Source organism: Diabrotica virgifera, chromosome 5 (assembly GCF_917563875.1).
Source record: "Diabrotica virgifera virgifera chromosome 5, PGI_DIABVI_V3a".
In the NCBI taxonomy this organism is placed as follows: Eukaryota; Metazoa; Arthropoda; class Insecta; order Coleoptera; family Chrysomelidae; genus Diabrotica; species Diabrotica virgifera.
The window spans coordinates 46,200,106-46,216,440 of NC_065447.1; the positions used below are offsets into that span (position 1 = coordinate 46,200,106).

The 16,335-nt window shown below is 32.6% G+C and overlaps 1 protein-coding gene across 2 annotated transcripts in view; it reads right to left on the reverse strand.

Annotated features, from left to right (window-relative positions):
• Positions 1–12,781: 12,781 nt before the first annotated feature.
• The window catches only part of LOC114331179 (gamma-interferon-inducible lysosomal thiol reductase), a 90,110-nt gene continuing 86,556 nt past the window's right edge, over positions 12,782–16,335 (reverse strand). For both annotated transcript variants that reach the window (XM_050652463.1, XM_050652464.1), the window contains exon 4: positions 12,782–13,140. In XM_050652463.1, the coding sequence (XP_050508420.1) occupies positions 12,850–13,140 (291 nt within the window). In that variant the 3' untranslated portion in view covers positions 12,782–12,849. The remainder of the gene's footprint in view (positions 13,141–16,335) is intronic.

A 16,335-nucleotide genomic window follows, 5' to 3' on the forward strand; every position in this document is an offset into this window, starting at 1 on the left:
CTCTCTATCAAGAAATTTACTACCAACGTCTCTATCACTGAATATATCACCAAGTATAGGGCAACCTATCTTAAACTTATAAAATCAGGTAAAAAAGTCTACTACCAGAACCGTCTGGGAAGCTCCAAAAGTGTTGTAAAAAAACTTGGTACATAATAAACGATCTTCGAAATAAAACCCACACTGCTCAAACATTTTCCCTTCCAGACCCTGAAAATCTAAATGAATACTTTGTTAATGTGAGTAAAAATATTACATCAACTATTTTGCCACAACAAGATCCCATTTCATATCTCCCTAATTCAAGAAAGGTCTCGAATTCATTCTTTATAAAACTAGTCGTTAAATCTGAACTAATCCAAACAATTAATAGTATCAATAGCAAATCTTCCTGTAGTACTGATGGTCTATCGATCAAAATTTTTTCTAATCTTCCAAAAAATGTGTTAGAAGTCCTCATCTCACTAATTAATGATTCTTTTGAGAAAGGTAAATTTCCAGAGTGCCTGAAGACAGCCATCATTATTCCTCTTCATAAGGGTGGTGAAATATCTAATACCTGCAATTATAGACCTATTGCACTACTACCGGTACTCTCCAAAATTATTGAGAGACTCATAAAAGCCCGACTTATGTCCTTTCTAGTTGAAAACAACATTTTATCACAAAATCAGTTCGGCTTTTTAAATAATAAATGCACCACTGATGCCATGTTTTCTGTACTACATGAGGTTTATCAAGCACTGAACAATAATCTTTACACTGCCACCGTTTTTTGTGACTATGCCAAATTTTGATAAAAAAACTAAATTTCTACGGAACTCGAGGCATTTCTTTAGATTGGTTCCAATCTTACTTGGAAGATAGGAAACAACTGGTTAGAGCAAATGATAAAGACTCTAGTCTCAAAAACATTGTATGTGGGGTACCTCAAGGTTCAGTATTGGGTCCTCTACTTTTCCTTATCTTTATTAATGACATCACTAATTTAAAAATCGATGGAAACATCTTTCTTTTTGCTGATGATACCAGTATCACTTGGAGCAACTCAAATATTGCAACTCTTCATGCTACTATAACTTCTGATCTACTTACAATAAAAACCTGGTCTGACTCAAATTTACTCTCGTTTAACGTAGATAAAACAGTAGCATTGTCTTATAAAGGATCTCTTCAACCCTTTCCTCTTAATAACAGCCAGATCAGTACCGTTGATTCTGTAAAAATTCTTGGCATTTTTTTAGACAGCAACCTTAAATGGTCCCTCCATATCGATTTGTTACGGAAGAGACTCTCTTCAGCCTGCTATGCTATAAGATCTGTTTCGAATGAACTCAATTTAGCATCTTCCAAAATAACATATTTTTCTTTGTTCGAGTCACATCTTCGTTATGGTCTTCCTATTTGGGGTTCTGGTACAGCTGCCCAATTCGATGTTATTTTCAAATTACAAAAAAGAGCTATAAGGTATCTGTTTGGCCTCAGAAGAACAACACACTGCAGAAGTTACTTCAAAGATCACGGAATTTTAACCCTTCCATCTTTGTATATTTTAGAAACTGTTTGCTTAATTCGTAAACATCTACATGTCTTTCCACCAAGACCTAATCATCACTACTTCACGAGAAATTCTACGTTTGACGTCTATTTGCCGACCCCGTCCTCGGAGTTAGTAAAGAAATCGATATTATATTCCGCAAAAAAAATGTACAACCATCTCCCCCTACAACTAAAATCTGCACCATCTTTTCCCAAATTCCGTAAACTGACAAAAGCCTACCTGTCTGAAAGACCATATTATTCAGTAGAAGATTATTTTAGTCAATAACTAAGAAATTACAGTACCCTTTGCACAAGTAGTATTTTTATTATTTTTTTATCTATATTTGGGTGTCATATGCAGCAGCTTAACTTTTTAACTTTTAAACCTTTTTTATTAATTATTAGGTAGACTATGAATTTGCAATTTATTTAAATTTTTGCAATTGATTATTTCTGTTTTAACTTCGATTTATTTATTTATTTTATTTAACTTATTGACGATTTATGTAATTTTAGTAAATTGGATTGTTACTGTTTTGTTTTTTTACTATTTATAAGCTTTGTCGATAAAATTGTAAAATTTTTCATGGCAATAAAGCATATTTCTATTCTATTCTATTCTATTTATTCATAATTAAATTAAAGAGCATACAACTCAATGGTATAGGCTGGTATTTATTTCGCACAGGGAGACTGGTTAAACACAAGAAAAAAATGTACATTTCCATCTTTTTACTAGACAGGGCTGAAGTACTACGGGATATAACTGGGAATCAAGACGGTCATAACAGGCTTCCTTACTGGACATACGTTAGTCAAGGGGCACCTGCATACAGTGTGATTGTTTCATGGAGACTAACTTCAGCTGCACACTTTGTAGCAGATTTCAATTCGCATAAAAATCCAAAATAATAATCGAAAAAGTTTAAAAGCTTCTTCTTCTTCGTGCGACTAGGATTACTCCTGTTTGTCTGCCTCTTATTCTATTTCAGTTGTTGTTGACTGTAGGTACATTGTCTTTCCACCTTTTCGGCGGCCTTCCAACGAGTTTTCTGTTATACGTCTTATTGTTTTTACAAAAATGTTTGCTAATATATTTGGTTCCATTCGGTTTAAATGTTCGTTCCAGTTTTTTTCTTGTTTTTATCCACCTGTTAATACTTTGAATCTTGCATTGTTCGCGTATACTTCTGTTGCTTTGTCTGCCTCTTAATGATATGCCAGCTATTGATCTTAATAGTTTCATTTCGATATTGTTGATTTGTTGTTTCGTTTTTCTTGTAACGGTCCTTGTCCACGCTGCATATGTTAGGATTGGTCTTACTGTTATTTTGTACTTTCATTTTGCTTTCCCTGGTCAGATATTTATTTGTTTTATTTGTTTTATTTGTTTGTATTTGTTGTCTTGTAGTCTCTGTTCTTTTATTCCTGTCACTAGTGATCTCTACTCCTAGGTAATTGAATTTCATTACTTGGTCTACAATTTTGCCGTCTTACTTTACTGATCACGTCACTATACATTTAATTTTTTCTACTCATATTCTCATATTAAGTTTGTTTATGTGATATTGAAGGTGTGGAGCTGCCTTTGTAGGTCATCCTCGTTATCAGCAATTAGTACTGTATCATCGGCTTAGCATACTATCGTGATTCTACCCGCTTTCATGTGGTATCCACGTCGTTTTCTTACTTCGTGAATTATTTGATTCATCACCACCATATTGAATAACAATAGGCTGAGCGAGTCTCCTTGGCTGATTCCTCCTTTTAGTTCTATGCATTCTGTTGTTGACATTATAAATCTTGTCTTGCTGTTCATGTTAATTTCATTAATTTATTATCCTTATTTTCTAATGGTCTATTTGTCCAGCTTGTAATAAATTTAAGATGTCATCTCGCCTTACCCCGTCAAAATCATTTTCCTTCCATTCCGCTGGTACTACTCCGATATTTACTGTATCAACGAATAATTTTAGGACTCATTTGAGTAGTGTTGTTCCTGAATATTTTAGCGGTTTAGTGCAGCCGATGTGTGAAACAATTGTGCATTTATTGATAGAAGCATATAATTTGGACCACATATACTACACATCTAAAGGTTCAAACTTAAATATGAGGCCATCTCAGATTTTGCCTATTACAAAAATGGCGGGCATTCAAAATGGCGACTATACATATGTGACTAATAGCACGATAACTTTTGAACGAGACGTCAGATTTCAACCAAATTTGGTATATAGGTTTTTTTTATGAATAATATCGAGGTCTTAAACCGGAAGGAATCGATGTACCAGCATTTTTTTGATGTAGATCTTGAACCGGAAGAAGTTAATACAGCCATTGAAAAGAGCGTAAAATATTTTTTAGAAAATATTTGAACCTTTTTAGTTATGGTAATTACGATTCAATAAATGCATAACGTATCTTCACATTTACCTATGTGCGGCAGATTCGTGCAAATATTATAAGAATTATTGTGAATTTAATAGTAGAAGCATATAATTTGGACCACATATAATACTACACATATTTAAGTTCATATTTAGATATGAGGCCATCTCAGTTTTTGCTACTTTTACAAAAATATCGGGCATTCAAAATGGCGACTATACATATGTGACTAATAGCACGATAACTTTTGAACGAGACGTCAGATTTCAACCAAATTTGGTATATAGTTTCTTTTTTGATGAGCAAGATCGAGATCTTGAATCGGAAGAATCAGTTAACCAGAAGTTGTGTTTTTACTGTTTTTTTTTTTATGTAAAAATATGTTGTTTCTTATTCAATTCTTTCACTCGGTATATATAAATTTTTCAAAAAGTTAATACCGATATTGCAAAGAGTGTAAAACTATTTTTTAGGAAATATTTTGAACTTTTTAGTTATGTGAATTACCATTTAATAAATGCATAACGTATGTTCACATGTACCTATGGGCGGCAGATAAATTTTGAATGCCGCCATTTTTGTAAAAGACTAAATCTGAGATGGCCTCATATCTAAATTTGAATCTTTGTATGTGTAGTATGTGTGGTCCAAATTACATGCTTCTACCATTAAATGCACAATAATTCTTATATTATTATTTGCACGAATCTGCCGCACAAGGTACCTCCATGAGAAGATAAGTTATGCATTTATTAATAAATGGTAATTAATATAACAAAAGAGTACAAAATATTTCCTAAAAAATATTTTTACGTTCTTTTGAACGCCGGTATTACCTTTTTGAAAAATTAAAATATACAGGGTGAAAGAATTTAAAAAATAAGCAACATATTTTTACAAAAAAATCAGGAAAAACACAACTTCTGGTAAACCGATTTTTCTGGTTCAAGAGCTCGATCTAATACATTAAAAAAAGAAACTATATACCAAATTTGGTTGAAATCGGGCTTTTCGTTCAAAAGATATCGTGCTATTAGTCACATATGTATAGTCGCCAATTTGAATGCCCGCCTTTCTTGTAAAATGCAAAATCTGAGATGGTATCATATCTAAATTTGAACCTTTGCATGTGTAGTATATGTGGTCCAATATGCTTGTACCATTAAATGCACAATAATTCTTATAATATTTTCACGAATCTGCCGCACATAGGTACATGTGAAGATAACTTATGCATTTATTACATGGTAATTAATATAACTAAAAAGATCAAAATATTTCATAAAAAAATTTTTACGCTCTTTTCAATTGCCGGTATTACCTTTTTAAAAAATTAATATATACAGGGTAAACGAATTAAAAAAAACAACATATTTTTACAAAAAAAATCAGGAAAAGCAACTTCTGGTAAACCGATTCTTCCGGTTCAGGAGCTCGATCTTATGCATAAAAAAAATAAACCATATACCAAATTTGGTTGAAGTCGGACTTTTTGTTTAAAAGTTATCGTGCTATTAGTCACATATGTATCGTCTCCATTTTGAATGCCCGCCATTTTTGTAAAATGTAAAATCTGAGATGGCCTCATATCTCATTTTGAACCTTTGTATGTGTAGTATATGTAGTCCCAATTATATGCTTCTATCATTAAATGCACAATTCTTATAATATTTGCACGAATCTGCCGCACTATTCATTGTTTATATTATCAGGACCAGGTTCTTTTCTATTTTTTAATTTTTTTATTCGTTCTTGCAGCTCTTCTGATATTAGTACTTTATCGTAAGTTTCGTTAATGTTTCTTTCTCTGCTCTCTTCTTCTCCTTTTCCATATAATTTCGTGAAATGTTCAGTCCATTGTTCCCCGTAATGTTATCTATCCGTACAAATTCATTCACTTCTGTTTTTTGTCTTCTTATCACCTTACACACCTTTTTCTGGGATCCATATCTTTGGTAAATTTCTTCCAGTGTTCGTTTTTGATATTATCTACTTCTTATTTTACTCTATTCCTGATTCTCACGTAGGCTTCACGTGCCTCCGGTGTCTTCACTCTTTTTTATGTTAGGGAAGCTCATTTGTTTAAAATATTCAGAATATAAAAAATTACGAATATGTAGATACTCATTTATTATGTTTTTCCTGGAAGGCGCAGCATTTTTATCATTTCTAGTGGTATGCAACAACAAAAAAAAATGATAATATAAAAATAAATTATTACTATTAAAGGAAGTGAAAATCAAGGATGTACTCATTTATCAGTCTTTCAACAATTTATTATTAGCTTAAAATACAAAAAATAATCTGTATAATAAAGTTAATAAACAGTTAACTTGCAATAGCTAGTATGTAGATATTATGTATGTATTTTATTTAAATGTATTTACCATCGTCTTTAAAAGTTTTGACATTTTACGAGGCTGTAACGAATAATCAGGATACAAAAAAAAACAAAAAAATCGATTCACAAGTATTATTTATTTATAATACATATTAGTCTAGAAAGCCACTGCGCATCCGCAAGGAAAAATATTCCTATTCGGATTTTTTGCACAATCTTACTCAAAAATGACCCCTTTTAACAAATTTGCATGTTGCCAAAAGTAGATCAACAATTTTTTAAGTTTTTTTTTTGTTTTTTTCCTAAAATTATTTTTTTTGCATCGAACAAAGTTTTTTTTAGGTTTTTTGGATCATTCCAAACAGAAAAGGTGTTTAGTGACTTTTCTCTAAAGTTGATAGTTTTTGACATATAAGCGATTAAAAATTAAAAAATTGCGAAATCGGCCATTTTTGACCTTCAAAAACTATGTGAAAAACTTAAAATTTGAATGTTACCAAGGTAGGTAGGTATTCTTTAAACATCGATTGATGAAATCCCGAAGAGTTTTTTGCAATACATTATTCAAAACTCCTTTGGTTTTTAATTTCTAATCACGCGTGCGCGACACTATTTTCCACCGTTGCATGTGTATACTATGGTGCAAATGAAAGGAATAAAGTCGTTATTTTGTAAACCGGCGACTTTGAGGAAAAATACTGAAATAGGTCGATTTTTATTTTTGAGTTATGATATTGTGGCATATATGGTATACTAGTGACGTCATCCGTCCTGGCGTGATGACGTAATCGATGATTTTTTTAAATGAGAATAGTGGTCGTGTGGTAGCTCATTTGAAAGGTTCTTCAATTATCTATTCATTAATGTAAACATTTACATAATTATTTGTACAGGGTGTCCTAAATTTTTTTATTAAATTAAATTATTTGACAAAAAAAAGTAGAAGGACACCCTGTATAATTAATTATATAAATGTTTATATTACTGAATAGAGAATTAAAGAACCTTTCAAATGAGCTAGCACACAATCACTATTCTCATTTAAAAAAAATCATCGATTACGTCATCACGCCCAGATGGATGACGCCACTAGTATACCATATATGCCACGATATCATCATCAAAATAAAAATCGACCTGTTTCGAGATTTTTTCTTAAAGTCGACGGTTTACGAAATAACGAATTTATTCCTTTCATTTGCACCATACTGTCGGTGGAAAATAGTGTCGCGCACGCTTGATTAGCAATTAGAAAATAAAGGAGTTTTGAATATTGTATTGCAAAAAACTCTTCGGGATTTCATCAATTGATGTTTAAAGAATATCGATCTACCTTGGCAACATTCAAATTTTCAGTTTTTCACATAGTTTTTGAGGGTTAAAAATGCCCAATTTCGCAATTTTTAATTTTTAATCGCTTATATGTATGTTAAAAACTATCAACTTTAGAGAAATGTCACTACAGACCTTTTCTGTTTGGAATGATCCAAAAACCAAAAAAAAATTTTTCTACGAGCGTGCGAAAATGTCTACTTTCGCGCACGCATTTTAGTTTAGAAAGTTTCACTTTTCCGCACGCGTGTTACTTTTCCGCACGCGTGTTACTTTTCCGCACGCGTGTTACTTTTCCGCACGCGGTTTTTACTTTTCCGCACGCGTGTTAATTTAGATATGTTAATATGGCCTTAAAGTAATTATAATACATGCAATAAACTAATATTTAGATATTATTTACTAATTTATTTCAAATATATCTTATTGTGTTCCTGTTTGTCAAAATTATTTTGACATAATATTCGAAAGTCAAATCGGTAGACAATAACAGTCGTTTTGAATCATCGTCATGGAAACCAAGATCGTCGTCATGCTAACTAATTATATTGAAAGTTTGGTTTTGACAACCTTGTCAAAGAATTAATTTGTGTATGTATTTTCATATTAATTAAATTAATTGATTAAGATTTGGTAATTTTTTAAAGACTCTTAGAAAAAATATTGTTCCTAACTCTTGCAGAAAGTCTCTTTTCCGCACTCGACTGCTTGCCGAACTCCCGCTTCGCGTCGTTCGGCAAACTGCAGTCGCGTGCGGAAAATAATGACTTTCTGCACTTGTTAGGAAAATAACTATTGTTCCATGTAAAAAAAAATAAATTTAGGAAAAAACAAAAAAAAAAACGTTTAAAAAATTTTTGACCCACTTTTGGTCCTGGCAACACATGCCAATTTGTTAAAAGTGGTCCTTTTTGAGTAAGATTGTGCAAAAAATTCGAATCGGAATATTTTCCTACCGGATGCGCAGTGGCTTTCTGGATTATATTACGAAAAAATTTATTTAAATGTAAAACATATTTCATTCAACATTTAATATTTTTAATCATCTTTGCATGAGCATTTCTAACATGATTTTTACAAAGGTCTGGTTTATTATTTTTATAAATTGCAAGCGCTAGATGTAAGATCTATAAAAGCTTGTTCCTTTATATCTGCCTCATACATGCCATTAAATCTTACATTTGGTACCCAAGGTAGTTCGGGAGTAAGTTTTGATGGACTATTCCCACATTTTTTTGAAGTTATACTTCTTTACGATCGAGAGTGAAATTTTATAAAGCCGGGCGCATGCGCATACAGACAGTATGTATTTCGTTGCTAATCTTTCAAGATATGTATGTATCAGCGCTGTCAGCGCAAATAAGTCATATTATATCATATAAAAGGATATATAATATTAGTGTTCTTAGTAAATGTATTATTTATTATAATTTTTGTGTCTTTGGATTTGTCTTCCTCGGGAATAAGATATTTTATAATAATAGTAAGATATTTAAAGTATTTTTGTATACCACTTGGTCTACTAAATTTGTCAGTATGTATGAGAAATCTTGTAACCTGTTAAAGCAAAAGGGATATAGCTCAGTGGTAGAACGTGTGACCGGAGATCAAGAGGTCCCGGGTTCAAATCCCGGACGATTCATATTCTTTTTTGAAGTTATACTTCTTTACGCGCATAGGAGGGTGAATTTTAATAGGATTAAAACCTTTGATCCCGGCGCAGTCGCATTACAACTTTGTTCTGATTGGATGTTCAAATGACATGACAAAAATTATCCAATATGGCAGCTGTATCACAGCTGTGGGACTGTGGTTTGGTTATGTATGGTGTATGGTTGGTGCGTTTTAAAATTTTGTAGGAAGAGAAACAACAAACAAAAAGTTAGTTAATGGTTATACTGTCTTTTTAAATAGTTTTCATATTATATTTTTTGACTTATTAACATAGAAGAGATGATTGTTGCATGTCAATGTGAAAGCCCATCAAACTGTGACTAGTATGAGTGCCGCAAAATTACTGATAAAAAACCTATTAGCTCGAAGGCGTAGATAACTGTGGATAACAACAATCAACCGGGACGATCTACGATCTCGCTTATTCAAAGCTAAAGAATCTTACACTGGTAAGTGTTTTAAAAATAGTAGATCAAATTTTGTTATGATATTGTCAAATTGTGAAACGTCAAAATATTTATATTTCATTTATTAACATTAATATTAATAATACAACTTGCGCAATTTGAAAAATGTGGTTTAAAAGGTTTTTTATTATAATTTTGTGTCTTTGGATTTGTCTTCCTTGGGCGTAAAATAATAAAACATCTATTTTTATATTTCACTTGTCACCGTGATGTGTAAATATGTATATCTGACACGTTAATAGTATGTGCCTTGATGGTCTTGTTGGTAGAGCATTGGACCAGAGATTGAGAATTCGCGAGGTTGCGGGTTCAATTCCCGGACGATTCATACTTTTTTCGTTTTTTTTTAATATTTGGCATTGTTAAGTTTTGGTTAAATTTTGGTAATTATTGTTAATTTTATGTATTGTAACTGTTAAGCAGGTATATTTATTTCGTTGAAATAATATTATAATAGAATTATAACTTTTTACGTGCGTACAAAGTACACACACATTCTTTTTGATTTTGAACATTTTGTAATATTTACAATTTGTCCTCAACTAAGAACAGTAGGTAAATTATTTGAAAAAAATTGAAAATTTGACGTGTGGAGATCCAGTGATCACCCTCTTTGCATAAATTAAATTAAAACAAGTTAAAATAAGTTTAGTTGTCACATATTATTCGAATTTTCTTGCGTGGACCTACTTGCGCTAAATAGTGGACCTACTATTTTGAATCTCTCCAAGCGTCGTACTTCATTATGGTCAGCAGTGAGGTTAATGGCTAACTCGTTTGGGTGAGATTCTAGTCTCCTGGAATATTTTTTGTAATATTCTGTTATTACTGTTTTTATGGATGGCACGTTGAGGTCTTGCTCTATCACATAGTATGGCACGTACCAAGGGACATTCAGCATTGTTCTAGGGATTTTGTTCTGGAATCTCTGCAGTAAGAGACCCATCTCATGTTTGTTCACCTCCGTAAAGCATACGACAGCGTTCCTGTGACTAAATTGTGGAAATCACTACAAGAAACTAACATCAGCTACACTCTAGTCAAATCCTTAAAAAATCTATATGAAAATTCTACATCACAAGTAAAAAATGGCAACACACTATCTAAAAAGTTCATAGTTAACAAGGGTCTGCACCAGGGCTGCTGTATTTCACCAACTTTGTTCAAGATATATGTTGCAAAAGCACTAAACCAGTGGAAATGTAAATGCCCCGGTATGGGTATAGACTTCGGAGAGGTCTGTTTATATACCTTACAATTTGCTGATGACCAAGTCATCATAGCTAATGATAAAGACGACCTACAGTATATGGCAAGAAAACTAAAGGAGAAATATGAACAGTGGAGCTTGCAAATTAATGTGGAAAAAACTAAATACCTACCCATAGGAGCTGAGCTATCCAATATCGAACTAGAGGATAATGAACAAATCACATCCTGTAGTGAATACACTTACCTGGGAGTAATCTTCCATAGAACGGGAAAAGACGATGAGGAAATAAAGAAAAGGGTAACACAAGCTAGAAGAACAATTGGCTGTCTAAATGGAATATTTTGGAGCTCCGAAATAGGAATACAGCGAAAATAAAATATCTATGAAACACTTATTAAAAGCAGCCTACTTTACGGAGCAGAAACTTGGAGAATAACCGAGAAAAACAGGAAAAAATTAGAAGCTGTAGAAATGGATGTGTTTAGAAGATCGTTAGGTATATCCCGTAGGGAAAGAGTTCGAAATCAGGAAGTAAGGCGACGAATTGGAATAGATGGTTACCTTACAACAGACATTGAGAGGAAACAGTTGATTTGGTATGGGCATGTTCAAAGAATGGAAGACACAAGATTGCCCAAAAAGATCATGCAGTGGGTACCACCAAACCGCAAAAAATGAGGAAGACCCAAAAAGACATGGAAAGAAGGGGTAAACAAAGCAATGAGTATAAGGGATCTTAGAGTGGAAGGACGTGGAAGTTAGGCATCGGACAACGTCGAAAGACGTTCTAAAACCGATACATACATACATACATCTCTTCAGTATTTCTAGGTTTGTTTGATTGACTGTCCTCCAAATTTGGATACGATAGGTCCGCACTGGTTATAATAGAGCTTTATATATCATCAGTTTGTTTTCAAGAGTTAGTTGAGATTTGCGATCGATGATCCAGTTCATTTCTCGGAATTTTGTTCCTAAATAGTTGTTTTCTTTTTGTGAAAATGTGATTTTACCAAGTTAATCTCTTATCAAGGTGGATTCCTAGGTACTTGACAGTATCGGTTTGTGGGAGTTGTGTTTCGTTCAGAGTTACAGATGTACATGGGTTTTTCATGGTAAATGTTACATGAGTGGATTTACCCTCATTCGTCTTTATCTTCCATTTTTTAAGCAATCTTTGGATATTGTTAAGATATTTTTGAAGAGTTCTGGAGCCTGTGATTGGATCATGGTGAGAGGCTAGTACAGCGGTTCATCAGTTAAAGTTGCACACGTTGTTACTTGTAGATATGTCAGCAGTATAGAGCAAGTACAATTTTGATCCCAAGACACTTCCTTGTGGTACTCCGGCTTTTATTGGTCTTGTGAATTCATTATTCTGCTTGACTAGGAAATATCGGTTAGAAATATAGCTTACTAGGATTTGATAAAAAGGATGGGGAAGGTTTTTCTTTAGTTTATAGAGGATGCCAGCATGCTATATTTTGTCGAAGACCTGACCAATATCCAGGAATGCAGCAGAATAGTATCTTTTATTTTCTAGATCACTTCTGATGTGTCTTACCAGTCTATATGTACCTGTTCTATCGTTCCATGTTGTGTTCTGAACCAATATTGGTGTTGCGTAATAAGTTTCCTTTCTTCTATGACTGGGGATAATTGAGGAACAGAAATAATGTATTTGCTCTAAAGAACTGGAATAATAAATCCGTCTTAGATGTACATATAGTGGAGTATTAAGAAGGAAATATGTTTTTTCGATATGTTACCAGGCTGTAACAATGACCGTAAAGGATTAATCAGGATATAAAAAAGCAAAAAATCGTTTCACAAGTATTATTTATTTATATATTACGAAAACATGTATTTAAACGAAACACTTATTTCATTCAACATTTTTTAATATTTTTAATCATCTTTGGATGAACATTTGTCACATGATCTTTACAAACGTCTGGTTTATTATCTTTTAGTAAGTTGCAAACCACAGATGTAAGATCTGTAAAAGCTTGATCTTCTATATCTGCATCATAGACGCCATTAAATCTTATATTTGGTACCCAAGGTAATTCGGGATTAAGCTTTGATTGCCTATCCTCGTACGATAATAAAAGTTCAGTTCCACGATCACCATGATAACAATCACTAACTTTGTTCCAGGAAAGGCTGCTTGGCAACAACTGCAAAAAAATTAAAATAAAAAAAAAAATAAAAAAATTTAATTAAAATCCTTTATGAAAGGTATATAATTTGTTAAAATTCCCTTGTAGGGCTACATCACAAATGCAGAACGTTTTCGATCTGAATACAGATCATCATCAACTGGCAACTGATGGCAACTGATGGCCATGGACCGTTCAAGATATGAGGTAGCTGAACCTCAGGATGTGTCCCAATTCAGGTGAGGGGTCAAATGGTGCCCGGTGCTTAATCATGTGTTATTTATAACATCCATGTCATTTAAATCAATTTTTGTTAATGTATCCATGACTGTATCATTTTAAAGGGTCTTTACCCATATATTTTCAATTTTGGTGTCTTAGCATGTGAACATCCTGTAAGTATAACCTAAAATTTTTTCAACTTTGTCAACATTTTAAAATTTTTGCATTAAATTCATAGGTTATACCTACTTACTTTAGGTTCAATACTGATAATGATCTGTATTCAGATCGAAAACATTCTGAATTTGTGACGTAGCCCTATAAGGGAATTTTAACAAATTATATACCTCTTATAAAGGATTTTAGTTAAATTTTTTGTGGTATATGGTATACAGTCAGGCTACAGTCAAACTTTTTTCCTTGTGGATTAATAAAAGAATACCAAGCCTATACTATAGCTGAAGATTGTAATAAAACTCGATTACATAACTAAACATAGCTTAAGATTTAATTTGTTTTAGGGGCTACCACTATTCTTTGACATATGTATATTCGTTATGGAGTCTTCAGAATGGTTTGGGGCATACCCTGAACCAGTGGCGGCTCGTGAGTTTTACAATAGGGGAGGCTCTAACTATAAAAAATCTAGACAAATTTGCACTAGCAAAAAAATGCACGAAAAATGTAATTTAAGGCTCCATTTGTTTTTGACCATTTTTATTTACATTTCACCTTACGGGGACCCTCCCTCTTACCGCATGCTTGCATTGATAACTGAGATGTAGAATAGATTTTGTAATTAATAATAATAATAATATTGTTAGAATTATTGATGGTAAAAGAACTTTATAAAAACAGGATTAAATCTAAAATTAACGAAATTTTTCGAATTTTGAGTTATATTTACCCCACAACGATAGAAGTTCCTTGTAATTGCCGCGATTAATGAAATCATCACTTTCATCGTGTCCGCGAAAAGCTAATTATTGCGAAGCCCAATATATTGTTATATCGATAAGCCTTTTTAAATTCATCCCATTCTCCAAAACCTGATTATTGTAAGTAATTATGGCTTCTTTTTGAGCTGTATCTAAAGCAGTTAGGTACTATATTTTGTTTGGCAAAAAGTTTTAATTTACACGACGAAAATATGTGATCTTTAGATTTGGAATGTCTTTCAGTTGAACGAGGTAAATTTTTTAGATCTGAATATCCTATTTTAGACCACGTTGTATGTTCGGTTTGTGTTGAAAATAAGATACAAGGATAGCAAAAAACTTTTTTCCTCTTAATAGACCCGGTTACCAGTCCCATTTATTATACCAATTAATATTAAATGCACGATTTTGACGATTACCTGACGATTTAATAATAGTTAAATTTGGCTGTGGTCTTCCTAAAGTTTTAATAATATAAGCTTTATTATATGTATATACTTAAAGTAATAAAATTATTCATGAGCAGCCAGTGTCAATTATATCTTCAGATATTTTGATTTCGTTTAACTTATCCATTTTATATAAACAAACAACGGTACGTAAATTGTAAAAATTAACCTTACCAAGCCAATAACAACACAAATAAAAATATAGGAATTACAAAAATTCACCAAACACTATTTAAAAAAAGAAAAATAAACTGATAAAATCACGCCAAGAAATACCCTGACTATTAATTTCCTTATAGAATATAAGTAAAACACAAGTGAGCCTAATTCTGGTTTAGCCTCCCTTGCATTATAATTCTGGGTAGTATGACGTGAAGCGATATAATATTACGTTTCTCTATCGAGTATTATTGTACCCATAGGAAACTATATTGCTGGTTTCGAGAAGTTTGTCGTAACTTATAACACTACGGAGTCGAGTCTGGTTTCTGCCTCCCTTGGTAGGGATATGAGGAGCTGCTCACAGCGAGGTGTGAGCGCTTGTTGTTTCTCGTGATTCAAAATAAACAAAACAGTGACATTTCATCAATAATTATAGAAATATTATATCCCAGAGATGACATATAATGTGTAAAAAATTTATGGGGAGGCTAAGCCTCCGTTGCCTCCTCTGATGAGCCGCCACTGCCCTGAACCAAAATTAAATCCAGTTGTCTAGTAAGCAAAATAATAAAGAATTATATGCTATTGGACGCATCAGCAACATCTATTCTAATAAAGAGAAATCTAAAGGACAGAAGTACGAGTACCGTAGATCTCTTCAGTCGGAAAGAAAATTTTTGGTGACAACCCTTAATCTGAGCCTTCTACAATTTTCAAGACACGCAGACAATAAGACATGGGAGAATCTAAAATATTCATTCCACAGCACCTATGAAGATGTTTTAGAAAAATTTAATCTAAAGTTTATTACAAAGTCATTTGTATTTGAATAATGTGGTTTTCAGACCAGGTAGAAATAAATAAGTTTTATTTGTAGAGTAACACTCTACTTATAAGTTTAAAAATAAAATAGAGAGTACCTATTGTGACGTTCCGCCCCTTATAGAATCGATTATTGATGGGAAGATATTATTTAACTATCCAAAATATTATTTAATTATTTTCAGAATTATTTTCTTTCAATGTTTATTCAAATAGAACTTAAACCCATCTCAGAATTTTTAAATGCTTGATGACGTCACATTTAAAACGTGGCAACATTGGTTTCCCCACTTTGACAGCCAATGCTTAGTAGAGAGGTACGAAGGATTCAGCTGTGAACGTGAGCCTTGGATTGCCATTGTTTCTCGAGTGTTCGGTCTGAATCGTAGTGTGCGGGGTCATTAGACTCAATTATTCACCTCTAATTCTCAGTTCCAAATTGATTAAATATTACAATAAAAGTATAGTGAAGTTATCCAGCAGCAGTGGATTTGAAGAATTTTAGAGCATACTATATCCAATGAGTTCTACCCCGGTAAATACACATTTTATTAAGTATTTTATTCAGCCATTTTGGAAGTCCTTGACATTTGCTAACTAAGTTTCACATAGTCTATTTT